General features: G+C 41.9%; 1 protein-coding gene across 3 annotated transcripts in view; it reads left to right on the top strand.

Annotated features, from left to right (window-relative positions):
* Nucleotides 1-15998, top strand: part of LARP1B (La ribonucleoprotein domain family member 1B) — a 58202-nt gene that overhangs the window by 21070 nt on the left and 21134 nt on the right. For all 3 annotated transcript variants that reach the window (XM_015410468.1, XM_015410536.1, XM_015410598.1), the window contains exons 7-11: nt 259-427; nt 1520-1664; nt 6376-6550; nt 13396-13565; nt 14675-15046. In XM_015410468.1, the coding sequence (XP_015265954.1) occupies nt 259-427; nt 1520-1664; nt 6376-6550; nt 13396-13565; nt 14675-15046 (1031 nt within the window). The remainder of the gene's footprint in view (nt 1-258; nt 428-1519; nt 1665-6375; nt 6551-13395; nt 13566-14674; nt 15047-15998) is intronic.

Genomic DNA, 15998 nt, shown 5'->3' on the forward strand with positions numbered 1-15998 from the left:
CAAGGTTCCCCCCCCCCCAGCATGGGGCCCAAGACAGTTGCCCTGGTTGCCTATGGCTAAGACTGCCCCTGTCTCTAAGAACAGTCATCATATGCCATTATTATAATTTTATGCGAGCGTCTTCATCAAACTTTTTTCTTGGAAAATTCTAAGAATATAACTTGAATTCTAAAATTTTGAAGACCAGGCTTGTTCTTAAAAATGCCTCTATCTATAATATATTTCTTCAATTTTTTCCCCTCTTATCTCTTTCTGAAGTGAATCATGAACATTCTTATGGTCACCGAGAACAATATGGTGAAAGGACTGATCAGTCGTTTCAGCCAGATCTTAATACTGGTATGATGTATTACTACGATGATGGAACAGGAATGCAGATGTATTCTGTGGATGAAACAGTACTTAAAGAATACATTAAGCGCCAAATGTAAGTAGATTTGTGTGTGTGTGGATGAAATTTGTTTTTCTTCAAGATGTTCATTTGAAACTTGGGGTTTTAGTGACTCTTTGGAACTCAGTGTTCAGCAGTTTCGTTTGCTGACATAAGCAAACCTTTTTAAGTAGGAACTTCAGGAAAGGGTTGAGTGTCCTGGTGCTCTAAATTAAGTTGCGAGCTCTGTGTGCCTCCTTTTCATGTCATTCATATCTTCATTGTTTAGTCTTGTAAATAATTTGTAGGTGTATATTAGCTTGCAGTTTACAGTAAGATGGAGTTTGTTTAATATTAACATGCTAATGATTATGTAATTTTGGTGACTTTTTTTTAAATGTAATTTTGGTGACTTGAAGTAATCTTGTGATTTATAGCTTCAAAAATGAGTCTTATTGGTGTCTGTTTTTGAACTAAAGGACTTTTAGCCTTTCCTTCTGATTGTTGGAATATTTTGAGATGGAGGAATTTAAACCAGCGTATTCCCATCAGTGTGTGGACATATATGTTGCCAAACTAGTCCATCCACATCAATATTGAAAATACCAAGAAAATTACATCAGACGTCTTTCTTATTTTGGCATTCTTTTTTGTTAAGTGTATAAAAGTAGAGATGGGCCAGTGTGTTGCATCTCTGTACCTAAACCTAAACATGTAGATTGTTTTATTAACTGTATTATTAACTGATGTGGTATTTATTAATTGTTTTAATTTTTTGTCATGCTGTTTAATCCTGCCTTGAGCCTGCTTGTCAGGCAAGGTGGGGTATAAATACAAATCATAAATAATAAATTAAATATGACTTTTAGTATTAACTATATATGATAGGCATAATCTTGTTAAATCCATGACCCTGTAATACTGATAATTTGTTAAGTATATGCAGACTTTATATCATACTCTTCAGTGTATGGATGTTCTTTTGAAATGAAATTACTGTTTACCCACTATCCTAGACCAATGGAAATTGTTAAAAGAAACCCAAGCAAAGTGAATCTTTTGCTATACAAGATATACAACAAAATTAGTTTTGTTTGAGTTATGCTAGCATAGAAACATTAGGATAATTTAAACATTTTCTTTCTTCAGTGAATATTATTTCAGTGTAGAAAATTTGGAAAGAGACTTCTTCTTGAGGAGGAAGATGGATCAGCAAGGATTCTTGCCTATTTCTTTGATTGCAAGCTTCCACCGTGTACAGGCTCTCACTACCAATGTTAATCTAATCTTAGAGGTAAGTCAAACTATTAGTTTTTACAACTGTGGTTTTTTTAAGTGACAGCGTCCTAAGGGGGGGGGGACGACAGCCTGTAGAGTCCCTTCTTTGTGTGTTTGGCCAAACCAGTAAACTGTATGAAAATTAGTTTTCTGGGGAAGTGTATGAATTTCTACTCTTCTTGAAACTGCACACCTCAGTAAAATAAATGCATATTTAACTATACTTCTGAGAAAATAAATGCATATTTAACTGTATACCAATCATGAGACAATTTCTGCTTTACACAGAAATTCTGTCCTGTTTGCACTCACCCTATACTTGTTTTTACTATTTCAATTTCTGAAGCTAGTAATTTGGCTACTGAGATCATATTTAATTTTTGAAATTTGATTCCTGTTCAACAGCATCCAAAGCTAGTCTCAGTGAGGCTGATAAAAGGGAACACAGGCTATGGCAAATAAAATGCAAGTCTGTGATCAGGCAGGCAAAAAGGGAATATGGGGCGCATATAGCAAAAAACATAAAGACCAACAATAAAACTTTCTTCAAATACATTAGAAGCAGGAAACCAGCCAGGGAGGCAGTGGGGCCCTTGGATAATCAAGGGGTAAAGGGAGTACTGAAGGATGATAGGGCAATGGCTTGCCCACTCCAGAACCACTGATTTCGGGAGGGGTGTTGAAAGACCTGAGTCAGATTGAGGTGACGAGAGAGGAGGTCCTACTACTGATAAATCACCAGGCCCGGATGGCATACATCCAGGAGTTCTGAAAGAATTCAGATGTGAACTTGTGGATCTCCTGACAAAAATATGTAATCTTTCATTAAAATGTGCCTCCATTCCTGAGGACTGGAAGGTAGCTAATGTCACTCCCATCTTTAAGAAGGGTTCCAGAGGAGAACCGGGAAATTACAGGCCAGTCAGTCTGACGTCGATACCAGGTAAATTGGTGGAAACTGTTATTAAGGAAAGAATTAGTAGGTACATTGATGAACAAAACCTATTGAGGCAGACTCAGCATGGGTTCTGTAAGGGAAGATCTTGTCTCACTAACCTGTTAGTGTTTTTTGAGGGAGTGAACAAACATGTGGACAAGGGGAATCCAATATATGTTCCTTGATTTCCAGAAAGCTTTTGATAAAGTTCCTCATCAAAGGCTCCTAAGTAAGCTCAATAGTCATGGGGTAAAAGGACAAGTCCTTTTGTGGATCAAAAACTGGCTAATTAATAGGAAACAAAGTGAGTATAAATGGACAATTTTCTCAGTGGAGGGTGGTAAGCAGTGGGGTACCGCAGGGATCAGTATTGGGTCCAATGCTTTTTAACTTGTTCATTAATTATTTGGAGTTGGGAGTAAGCAGCGAAGTGGCTAAATTTGCGGATGACACGAAATTGTTCAGGGTGGTGAAAAGCAGGGAGGATTGTGAGGCACTCCAAAGGGATCTGTTGAGGATGGGCGAGTGGGTGTCAATGTGGCAAATGGGGTTCAGTGTGCCCAAGTGCAAACTGATGCACATTGGGGCCAAAAATCCTAACTATACATACATGTTGATGGGGTCCGAACTGGCAGAGAGTGACCAAGAGTGAGATTTTGGATTTGTAGTAGATAACTCACTGAAAATGTCAAGACAGTGTGCGACTGCAATAAAAAAAGTCAACACTGTGCTGGGGATTATTAGGAAGGGAATTGAAAACAAATCAGCCAGTATCATAATGTCCCTGTATAAATCAATGGTGCATCCTCATTTGGAGTACTGTGTACAGTTCTGGTCACCACACCTCAAAAAGGATATTATAGCATTGGAAAAAGTGCAGAAAAGGGCAACTAGAATGATAAAAGGGTTGGAACGCTTTCCCTGTGAAAAAAGGTTAAAGTGCTTGGGGCTCTTTAGCTTGGAGAAACGACAACTGTGGGGTGACATGATCGAGGTTTACAAGATTAGGCATGGGATAGAGCAGGTAGAGAAAGAAGTACTTTTCTCCTTTTCTCACAATACAAGAATTCATGGGCACTCAATGAAATTGCTGAGCAGTCGGGTTAGAACAGATAAAAGGAAGTACTTCTTCACCCAAAGAGTGATTAACACATGGAATTCACTGCCACAGGAAGTGGTGGCGGCTACAAGCATGGACGGCTTCAAGAGGGAATTAGATAAGCATATGGAGCAGAGGTCCATCAGTGGCTGTTAGTCACAAAGTATAGATAGGAACTTTCAGTCTGGGACAAGTGATGCACTGTATTCCTGGTGTTGGGGGGGGGTCAACACTGGGAGGGCTTCTAGTGTCCTGACCCCACTGCTAGACCTCCTGATGGCACCTGGTACTTTTGGCCACTGTGTGACAGAGTGTTGGACTGAATGGACCATTGGCCTGATCCAACGTTGGCTTCTCTTACGTTCTTAAAGATTCTTGCCTGTTTGCTTCCTTTATCCCAGCAGCCTGCACCTTCTATCTTTGTATCATGTGTGAGGGTTTTTGCTGGATCTTTCACTTCTATCATAGAAGGTGTCATGACCACAGCGGGTTGCCACCTTCTGCCGCCACCACCCTGGACTTTGGTCCCTTGAGAAGGCCCAGGGTACCTTCCCAAGCCCCTTCAAATTGCCCCTTTGTAGCTGAGAAACGTAAGCGTGATGACCAGGCAGAGAAACAATTAAACAAAAAGGGTTTATTATTACAGTACTAGGTAGGGGAAAAACAAGACAAGGTGCTTTAAAATACATAACATAGGAAGGCCAAAAGAAACTCAAAGCTAATGCAGCTGCCTAATACTCCTTAACTGTTACTACTCAAGCCCTACAGCTCTCTTATGTCATGCTTCTGCCTGTACTCACTGTCCCCAGTAAGGGATCTTTCTCCCAGACCAGTCTCCTCCGCTTAGCTCTGTGAGAGGCAACAAACTGCATAGAGGAAAAGAACACAGTTTAACTGACCACCAAGTATATAAACAATCTCCTCAGAGAATTCCTCAACCCCCATTGGTTACCACTGGCGCAAAGCCTTGTGGGGATTGTAGGCTGTCTGCTTCCCACTCCCAGGCAGGTATTTTAGGCCCAGTCCTGCACAGATCTCAAGAGGCCTACACAGATCATGACAGAAGCAGTCAATATTCGTTAGTCTATGTTTAATTACTACTGTTTCCCTCAAACATTAGAATGTCCATTCCTTGACTTTTCACCATGTTAAACAAAAAGGAGATCACATAGCAGTATAGTAGTAACAACAATGGGAAAGAGCTATGAAGCAGGATACAATGGAACTGGTAAGAATGTTAATATGTTGGACAGATACAATATGTGAAGTACATGTATATAATCATTGCACAATAAAGCACAATAATTCTGAATATGAGTCTTCTGATACACAATGAAATATTCAAAAAAATATCTTTCCAAAATAGTTCTTTCCAATGAACTATTGATAATCTTCCTCAAGAAAATTACTATAATAGAAACAATGCTATGAAACAGTTGTGCTAAGGTCCATATGTAAAATTACACAAAAGTAACACCAAAGTAATTACCTATTATAAGTATTTCAAAGGCATAAGGTTCCAGAAAACTGTATAGCTTCAGACTACTAATGTAGAAGGAACTGCCTGTGAAAGAAGAAGGTGCTACTGTAAACCAGCCTGAATGACATAAAGGAAAATTCAAAATACAAAGTAATGTACTGAATGAAACTTACCCTTCCAGGGTATTCAAAGAGGTTTGCAGTAACAATTATATTTCTATTGATGGGCCACCAGTAACACTTTTTAGAAACTACTCTGTATTAATGCTGAGCTGGTCTAGCCTCTACATTGTGAGCCAAGTCTCAGTTTTAGTATATAAAGGAAACAAAGGAGAACTCTGAACAAGTTAAAGGGACACACATCCATTTACAGTGTAATCAGTTTAAAGAAAGCATGATAGCTCCAACACCTGATTGAGACCATATGGGTGATGAGTTTTTAAGTGACGAATCCAAAAAACCTCATGTTGGTATAGGGCTTTTTGTATATTTATTATTTTATACTAATTTGGGACCAAAGTTTCTAAAACCAAAAAATTGAAGTCCTTATCAGTATGCCCCATATCCATGAAATAGTGCACTAGGGGGGATTCATGGTGCTGGTGTCTTATACGAGATTTACGCTCTGTAATCTCTGTTACCTGAGATTAATTTCAGGAGCTATTTGAAAATCTTTACAAACTGTTCATCTAGATGTGTCATTTATCTCATAAAATGTGGGTGCAATTTATTATATGTCGGGATTGTCTTCACATAAACATGTTGGAAAGCTATAACTAATTCCAGAGTGTACATATACAGTGAATTGCACGTGTGTTTAATCATTCCACAAAAGCCAATTTTAAAATGTGGTTAATAGTTATATTTCAGGGCAGGATGTGTTTTAAAGAACTGGGTGAATCTGGACCCTGTAGGACTCAGGAACAAGGAAACCTCTCCTGTTGCTACCAGTGGGTACCTTGATACAGTGACAAAATAGGCCAATGCACAAGTGTATTTTTGACTCCCAGGAATGTTTAGCTGTAGTCAAACACTGTGAAATGAAAAGTGTTCCGTCAACTTGTGTCTTATCCCTACTTTCTATTTACAGTTTTTATAATACATTAAAGTGCCCTTGGAAAGATGTAACAAGATCACCCTCAGTGATTTGTTAACATTTGATGTTGTGTTTGTATGTTTACTTACTAATATGCACATGTTTGTGTCATTTAGGCTTTAAAAGACAGTACAGAAATTGAAATAGTACACCAGAAGATCAGGAAAAAGATAGAACCAGAAAAATGGCCTATTCCAGGGCCTTCTCCAAGAAGCCTTCCTCAAACGGACTTTTCCCAGCTTATTAACTGTCCAGAATTCATACCAGGCAAAGCTTTTGGTTCACACACTGGTAAGATTTTCTTTTCCTGCCAACCTGTGATGTTAAATACTTGAACTACTTCTGGCTGAGAACACATATATTTACATATGCAGAGCTACCTTTATGTTAGAGGAGGTGTTACTCCCCACCACCAACAACAAATGCTACTCCATCCCAGCCTAGACTTTGAAAAGAATTGAAACTAGGAGAAAAATCTGAACTATGTAGTTCTTATCCTTTTCCTACCCAAAGAGGTAGCGGTGTCCTTGGAAACACACAGCTGTTCTGATTGGAAGAAAATCTCTCATCTTGCAGCTTTTAGGTAGCCTCTGTCTCATCCTTTTCAACCAGGCCTTCAACAAAAAGTGGATATATTTCTTAGGATCATGGTGTCTTCACAGAACATTGTGCTAGATTAATAGTGAAGCCTCTTTTCAGCAGTGTGGTACTGGCCAAGACAGTGAATTATGGTGTCATGTATAAAACCATTGTCTCATGTATTGGGAGGACAGCAAACAGAGAAAATAAGTGGTTAACAGTTAATTTATCTTGTAACTGGAAAGCCCAATTAAATGCAAAACTGTCATTTCAGTGCCTGAAAGACTGGTGTCAAAAGGACAAAAGTGTTGAGAATAAATGTTTTCTATTTGTTTCATATCAGTAGGGGGCTCAGACTCACAGAGTCTCTGCTGTTAGTAGGTTAGTGGTGCAACAGGTACTGTGGTCCTTGATCCTCCTGTTTTGCTGTCCAAACAACTATACTAAAATGGGATCTTTGAGTAAATGCAAAGTTTGCTTCCTTTTAGGTAATACTATATCTGGCAGACCAATGTGAACAGAGGTCGTGCAAACCACATGGATGGTCGGTGGGGGCAGTGTGTTTGTGTAATTCCTTACTGTGTTATGTCTGGGGTTTCTTGTTTTGCTGCTGTTCTCAATTTTCCTTTATTACCCCTGTTTTTCAAGTTGCAAATGAGTTCCACATGTGTTAGATGGCCCTCTGCTTCCTGTTTCACTAATACGTTTGCTTGCTCAGGATCCATGGTTTTCAATGAGCCCTTGCCGAATAGAAGTACTAGCAAAAGAGAAAGCACATTCTGAGGCAGAGGCCACCATAGGGCCAGACTTGTGGCCACCACCATTTTAAAGTAATTTAAAAATGCCACAAGGGCTCAATCTTGATCAGACCCACAGTGCAGCGAGCCAAGGGGCTTCTCCCCCCCCATGACTTATCATGCCAACCCCCCCCCCCCCCCGCAGTGGTGGTGGTGCTTGAAAAGGTGAGGGGGAGATGAGAACACCGCACTGCAGACCCAATCTGGACTGGGCCCTTGCAACGTTTTTAAAGGACTTTAAGATGACGGTGGTGTCCTTGTTGTGGTCACAAGTATGCTGTCACAAATAGTTTGGTCCTTAGATACAAGTAATCTTTTCCTGGTAAAATATTGCTGTGGTTTGAGAGACCCTTGAAGACAAATGCCATATGGGGCCAGGGGTATAATGAGGAGTTGAAATTTGGTGAGATCACTTCTCTTTTCTCTTCTGTGAACAGAATATCCATAGAATCCAGCCTATTTATGCTTGGTGTCCTACCAACTAAACAGATGGTAACTTCCCAGCAGATCCAACTTCTCTTTCCCATTTATGCTGTCCTTTGGCATTTGAATGATTAGACAGTTTGTATTTCTCCTTTGTAAAAAAAAGATGTCTTGCACTTAGAAGTATTCTGGGGTTTTGTCTGTCTTTATTTCCTATCAGCGTATCAGTATCTGGTTTAGTTTAGATTAAAAAAAGAATTTAAAATTCTGTGAAAGAAACGATCCAAGTCAGACAACAGTAATGTGTAATTGATCTGTTCAAAGTAAAGAAATGATGTTAATCTTCTGTCTTTGGTGCCACCCCACACTGGGATGATTGTGCCTGCGCAGGCCAGCTGTGGAATAAAGTTTTTCAGCTTAAAAGCTACTGCGAGGCACCTCTCCCCTTCTGGAGCCAGTACGGCAACTTTTTCTACCCACGCCATCACATGCTCCAGAGGCATGTTACGCCAACTGCCTTATTTACGACAGTTGGCAACTAAATTTAACGTGAGTTCTTGCCAGCGTTTATGGAGGTTTTGCCAGCACCAGAGAGTACCAGTGATGAAGACGAGACGGGTGTTTTTCCAAAACAAATAGTTCTTTTACTGAGCAATATCAAAATCACACATACAAAATCAGTCTCACATTCGCATACACTCAAGGTTCCTTTGGAGTTACAGAAAGATATCAAGATAGTTTCTCATTTACTTGGAGGTAGGTAGGTATCAGTTCATGCTCACCTGTTCCAGAAGTCCTGTCTGTTGCAATGAAAAATAAAGGGATAGAGAATAGTGTCTAGAAGTTTACCTAAATCACACTGTTCCAGAACCAGCCAGTCAAGTGTGTGTGTGGATCTCTTTGGCTGCAGTCCAAAGAGATCCATAATAGACAGAGAGGGTTGTTGAATAGCAAGACAGGAATTCAAAGTATAAAGGTGTCGATGAGAGGAGAGGTGGCTCGCAAAGACCTAATGTTTGGGTCTTTATTTTTATAGTTGAATCTCCAGGTGGGTGGCACCTTGCCAAACTGTACTCCCACCTACTTACAAGTCCATCCCATGACCTCCCTCATTGGTGCATGTAGAAAGGGGCAGGTATTCTATGGGTTGGGCCAATATTTGAAACTCTACACTCTATCTCATGGAACACCATCTGGCCAGGTGTGAAGTCTCGGCTTCCTGTGCCCTCGATGTGCAGATGAATCTTGGTTTTACCAGGCAGACAAGGCACCATCAACAGGAAACGGCAATTCAGATGCAGATCAGGCCCATGTTCTGCGTGACATCTAGTCTCCTCAGCAATGGGGGAATTTCTTCTTCTTGGTTGTTGCCTCTGCCCACAATGGGTGTGCAAGCTACATTAACATGAAATGCAGGCAAGTGTTCCCTATGTGAAATCTCTCACAGTAGGTGATGCAAACAGCTTCCTCTAGGCCTATGGTATACAGGTGTGTGCACAGTCCATGTGTTGCATGTGTAAGTAGATATAAAACCATAAATTAATCCATGTCTCAACAGGCAGGTGTCCCTTTCCCTCAGTTCCTTTTTTGCTGCCACATGAGTAGAAGCATTTCCAGTGAGCTGCATCCTTGCTGTTCATTTTTTTGGCAGAGTGAGGTTTTCCTTTCTCCCTTGTGGGGTTCTCTTCAGACCAGTTGTTCCCCAGTGAAGCTCTTCAGCAGGGTGAGGTGACTCTTGTCAGCCTGCCCTGCGATCTGTCCAGTTTCTACTGCTTGTGGTGCCCAGTCACGGCATCCAAGGCACTCTTCAAAAAAGTGCACAAAGTGCAGGACCAGGACCAAGATGACTCACAGTGACAAATACGAGTTCTGTCTCATGTGTCTGGGGGAGTCCCATAATGTAGATGCCTGTGCCATCTGTCAGTGCTTCACTATCAAGGCGTGTTACAGGAGAAGGCTTTGTTGGATGCAGTCCCATCTAAATTGGTTCCTAGCTTGGAACCTCCCTCCTCAAGCCAGTCAACCCTGTTGGTTCTGGTACTGGAGTTCTGGCTCGCTGTTTGTCCGATTGGTCCCAGCAGTTCTGACTACCAAGAAGGCTCCCAATCCACCAAAAAGAGCGGCATCTGTTGCACCCGCCTCAGAGTCAAGACGTCCTTGGTCCCCATCACCAGTCACCTTGGTTCCAACTCATTCCTGTTTGGAAACAGCATCCAAGAAACACAAAAAGTTGAAACATAAGAAGGCTGGCTCCACTTCCAAGCATGTCAAGCTTCCAAGGAGCAAGACATCATTTTGGTGCTCCCGTGCACCGTCCACATTTTGGTTCTCCTGATAGGTCCATCTCTGAATTTGAAAAAGAGCAATCTAGCATCCTGGTAGGTCAGCTGGTGTGACCCAACCTGGCACCGTCTCTCTTGGCTGCAGGCTTGTCCACCCCAGTGCCACTCTTATTATATGTCTCCAACTTATAACAGTGGCCCAATCACCACTTTCAACGACCTCAGTCCCTCACTGTGCTGGGTTCTGAGCACCACCTGGGTGACCTTAGGTGTGTGGAAGCCCGCTCCAATTTTTAACTGATGATGTCTTCATATCATGAACCAGAAGTGGCTATGGCTGTGGGATCTCGTTATAGTTCTGAGAGTGCGTCCAAACTAAATTTCTGACTAACCATCCACCTCCCTACTCGCTAGTCACAGAGGACATGCAGGTACACCATAGACTGGGCCAACACTCCTCTCCTGGAGACAGGGGAAGCCAGCGCTTAGATTCCTTAGGATTCCTTAGGATGTGTAAGGCTTTCAACTTCCAAGTTGTGAATTATCAAGTGATTATGGGCAGTTATCAGCTCTTTCTTTGGGAAAATCTGTTGCAGTACTTAGATGCCCTTCCTGAAGAACCTAGATCATTGGTCAAGGTGATCCAGTCAGAAGCAATCAGACTTTCCAAGCAGGAGATAAACGCAGGCAGACACATTGCTGATGTGTCAGCTGGATCTATAGCCTCTGTGGTGGTCCTGAGAAGACACTCTTGGCTGTGTACAACTGCTGCTGTAGGAGACATGCTGTAGGATTGAGGACCTCTCCTTTGAGGGGTCAACTCTCTTCTCTTATACCACCGATGAGTTCTCACCAACAATTAAGAAAAATCGTCAAACTGCAAAGTCCCTGGGTGTTTTTCCTCCCCTCCTGCTCCACATCAGTGTTTTGTTCCAAGGCAGCATGGGTTTGCTACTCTCTTTTATAAGGACCAGAGGCACCAGCAAATACAGGCGCCCTACGTGTATCCTCAGTGTCCATACCAGTCTCCCCAATTTCATAAGAGAAAGAGTGCCCCAAGACGTAGGTTAGCAAGCCAGCAAACTCCCCAGAGGGAGCAGAGCCAACAGCTACCAAAATTCTGACTATCTGTTCCAGTTCTTACAGACCTCCCCAGCATAGCTTGGCTCAGTTTTACGAAGCATGGAAGTTTATATGCTCCGATAGTTGGGTTTTGTCTATAGTTCGTAGTTGTTATGTGTTAGAGTTTGTCTCCCCCTGCTTTAACAGCAGTCGATAACCCATATCCTGGGCTCCGTATTCAGCTAGATAAGCTTCACAAGGTATTCCTGTTCTAGGAAGTGGATTTGTTTTGAATCTTGGGCTTTGTCCAAAGGGGTGTCTCCGTTCATCTGCCCCTTACCTTTCATTCTGAAGTACCTACTCTCTCTAGCACATGAGGGGTTGGCTGTATCGTCGGTTAAGACCCACCGGGTGGTCATTTCGGCATACCCACAAGGGTATAGAGGGGTCCTCCCTGTTTTCTCACAAGCTCCCCCAACATTTTCTGAAAGGGCTGCTGAATGTATTTCCCCCCATCCCTCACATTGTCCCACAGTGGTCTCTGTGACTGGAGCTTGCACAGCTGATGAAGCCCCGCTTTGAACCCTTAGCCACATGTCCTTTAGCGCTACTTTCCAGAAAAGTGGCCTTCCTAGTAGCAATTACTTCGGCCAGGAGAGTGTAGCAGCCCTCGGGATGGATTCCCCATTTCTGAAAGTTTTTAATGAGAAGGTTGTACTTCATCCCAGCCTGGACTTCATTCTAAAGGTAATCTCTAAATTTCACCTGGCTCAGGAGATTGTGTTGCCTGTGTGTTTCCTGTCCCTGGGCTCTAAAGCTGAGAAGCTGCATACGTTAGACATTAAGAAGACACTAGTCTATTATGTCAACAGGACTAGGCCTTTTGGGGTTGATAAAGCACACTTTGTATGTTATTGGGACTTAAGAAGGGGAAGGCTGCCTCCTCACAGTCCCTTTCCAGGTGGGCGGTAGCTGCCATCCATTCTTGCTACAAGACAGCTGGGAAACCTTATCCATTAAAGATGATGGTGCACTCCACCAGGGCGCAGGGTTCCTCGGCTGCATTCCACAGGCGAGTGTCAGCTGAAGTTGCCATAAAGTGGAATGTGTGGGGTGCTTTCTCTCTGCTCTCTCCTTCCCATCCCCTGCGCCTCCTCAGCCTGGCTCTGCTATCTGTCTGGTCTGGTGTCCTTGAAGGCTCGGCTCGGCTGGGTCCTCTTCTCTCGCTGGGAATGTAACTGCTGTCTGTTTGCCTGCATTTGCAGGTGCCTGCTTATTGGTTTTACTGTATCAGGGGGTCTAGTTAGAAGGGGGTATATCTTTACGTGTTAGCTTTCATCCCACCATTCCTGACACAAAGAGTTCATGATGTCCTAAGTACTATCAATAAACTGAAACATCTGAAGGAATGTTGTTGAGTGTTTGCCTGGGAAGCCTGACAGCGAGTCTTGCTCATGGACATTTGCAAAGCTGCAACATGTTTGGCAGAAGACACATTTGTGAAGCATTACGCATTGGACCTGCAGGTAAGGAAGGATGCAGATGTGGGCAAAGTGGTTCTCCAGTCTCTCAGTGAGAGCTTCACCCCATCTTCTTTGGTGAGTAGCTTGCTAATGGTCCCAGTGTGGGTCTGCACCAAAGACGGAAGATGGAAACAGAGTTGCACTTACCTTAACTGTTGTTCATCGATGTCTTCTGTGCAGACACACATTCCCTCTCTTCTGCCCCACTGTGAGCACTCACATGGTTCTTCCTGCGTGGGGGTTCGTGGCGGTCTTGCAGGAACTGAGGGAAGGGGGCACCTGCCTCTGGAGCATGTGATAGCTTGGGCAGGAAAAGTCACCATGTCGGGAGGGGCACCCTGCATTAGCTTTTAAGCTTTAAAAGTTTATTCCATGGCTGGCCTGTGCAGATGCAATCCCAATGTGTGTCTGCACAGAAGACATCAATGGACAACAGTTACAGGTAAGTGCAACTCTGTTTTTATTTTCAGAATCTGCTCCAAGCTCTCCAAGAATGGGAAGTCTAAGTACTAAGAAAAGCACAGAAACAAGTAATCTTCAAACAATGTCTAAAGGATTATCTACCAGTTTGCCTGATCTGGACTCTGAACCTTGGATAGAAGTTAAAAAAAGGCATCGTCCATCCCCAGCTAAGCCAAAGGTACTGTACAATGACTTAAGTAATTACTTTTATAGACACGACACAGAAAGTGCTTCATTATAAGGTCAGTTCTTGGAATGTAGGTGGGAGTAAGATGAATTCCCATAATTAATACCATGATGATTAAATAAAGTCACTGTATATTCAGTTTTCTGGCATGATAGGTATTCTTGGAAGGTTAGCTACTTTTCATTTAGCAAAATTATTCTTCTGAGATCTTGAAAATGTGTGTGAGATACAGGCAGTAAACTAGAGACATGCTGAACCACTCATAAATGTAGTCTCCTTGCTGTCTTAACTGTAACTGATGAATCTTCACAAGACTTCACAATATCTCGTCATTTTGGACAATATGGAAAACAGTGATTTCCACATTGCATACTGTTGCAGGGAATCTGCAGAAGGGCTTAGTACCCACTCCCAAGCATTGGGTAACATGTTTTGCTCAGATAAACTGCTGCTGCTCTTAGAATTCTGTTGTGCTACCATTGCTAGAAGAGTAGAGTTGCAAGTCACAGACACAGCACTCTACAAATCTACTTATACCAACTAGCCAATGGCAAGTGGGTTGTCACCCTGGCAACTTGGAAGCAGTAAATACTAGCAAAGATGAAAAAGGCTGCTGGGCCAACAGGATGGAGTTAGGCAAGGGCCTGCATGTTCCAGTGAGGAAAGTGGGAGAATTGGCAGCCTTAACTATTACCACTTAATCTTCATCAATTTCCCACTCAGAAAGGTGGACTGCCTGTTGCTGGCCATGGTGGAAATCTTGAGGCAAATGGAGTAGGGCGGATGAAAAGGAAAAATGGGATTGAGGTTTGCATGTGAGATGCTTGCAACTTCCTCTCATCCTTTTTCCGTGATGATGCAGTGAGAGAATCCTCCTCATTTCACATGCAGTCATATGGGTGACTTCAGTTTATCTTTCCTCCCCCATCCCTGGTGGTTCTCCCTCTTTTGCCCTCTTCTCTTGTCTCTTCTCCAATGTTTGCTTTTCACTTTCCTATTTTTTGTTTTAATCTGCTTTGCAGCTGGATCCTTATTTTCTCATGCAGTAACTAGGCCGTGACTTTTATTCATTGAGAGTTTCATACTTTTGTCTTTTTTAGGAACCTGTGCCTATACTTGAGGAAATGTCAGGTCAGCAGCAGCAACTGCCATCAGAAGAGCAAGAACAGGAAGAGCTTGACTTTTTGTTTGACGAAGAGATGGCACAAATAGAAGGCCGCAAAAATACTTTCACAGAATGGTCAGATAGTGATTCAGATTATGAAATTGATGATCAGGACTTAAATAAGATTTTGATTGTAACACAGACACCACCATATATGAGAAAACATCCTGGGGGAGATCGCACTGGTAACCATGTATCTCGGGCAAAAATTACATCAGAACTTGCCAAAGTCATTAATGATGGCTTATACTACTATGAACAGGATTTGTGGATGGAGCAGAGTGAGAATGATTCTCTTGCTATGAAGGTAATCATGTTTGAGCTGTTTTACATAATTATTTTAATGAATCTGTTTCCTGCCCTAGTTTTTGTTAGTAGAGAACTGCTTTAATAAATGAAAATAAATGGGTAGGACACTTGCCATACTTTTTATACGACGTGTATTATGCCTTAGAACTTCAGTTCTTATTCATGAACAATTTGTTTTGTTTCAGCTTCTGGTTATGGTAAATTAAGGGTAAAATCCTTAAGGGTAAAAATCCATACATAACAATAGACAAGTGGATACTAGATATTTTTGTGTTAATCATTTGCAGTGGAGTTTTGTGATGGTTGCATGGCACTTTGCCTGTTTCATGCAAGTTTTGGGACTTGGCTGTAAATGGGTAAAGAATACTACATAATTTTGAGAAACTAAAAAGAAAGGGAGCCATTATTGACAAAGGGAGAATAAGAGACTGAAAGCAAGGGACAGGATACAGCAACCATGTATCCAGTTTGAGAAGATTATTCACCATCCTAGTAATTTGTAGTGCTTATATCAAAGACTTTTAAAAACAGTAGCATGAATCTTATCAACATATGGTCTCTGATTGCCTTTGAAATGAATATGGTATGACTACTTTAATTTAGCATGTGATGTTGCTGTCCAGTATTAGTAGTTTTGGGGGGAAGAAATCTGGGCATAATTTGGGTTTTCTCCCAGAAAGTGAGGAAAATACAGCATTTACTTCGAAAGGAAAAGTGGCAGCACTCTTATGCAGTCTTGTCAAAATATATATTCCGAGTTTCTGAGAAAGGTGATCTCCTGTTTTAGACAAAATGGGATCCTGGAAAGGTTGGTCAGAATAGTTAACCATCTTCATGAGCCTGGCACAATTTCCTCACTCTTAATTTGCCAGCTATTAAAGCAAACTTTTATGTCAGTTTCTTCTTTCTGAGATACTTCAGTATCTTTGCAATTGTGTTATTTATATAGA

Source organism: Gekko japonicus, unplaced genomic scaffold (assembly GCF_001447785.1).
Source record: "Gekko japonicus isolate JY-2015 unplaced genomic scaffold, Gekko_japonicus_V1.1 scaffold108, whole genome shotgun sequence".
NCBI classification, from domain to species: domain Eukaryota; kingdom Metazoa; phylum Chordata; class Lepidosauria; order Squamata; family Gekkonidae; genus Gekko; species Gekko japonicus.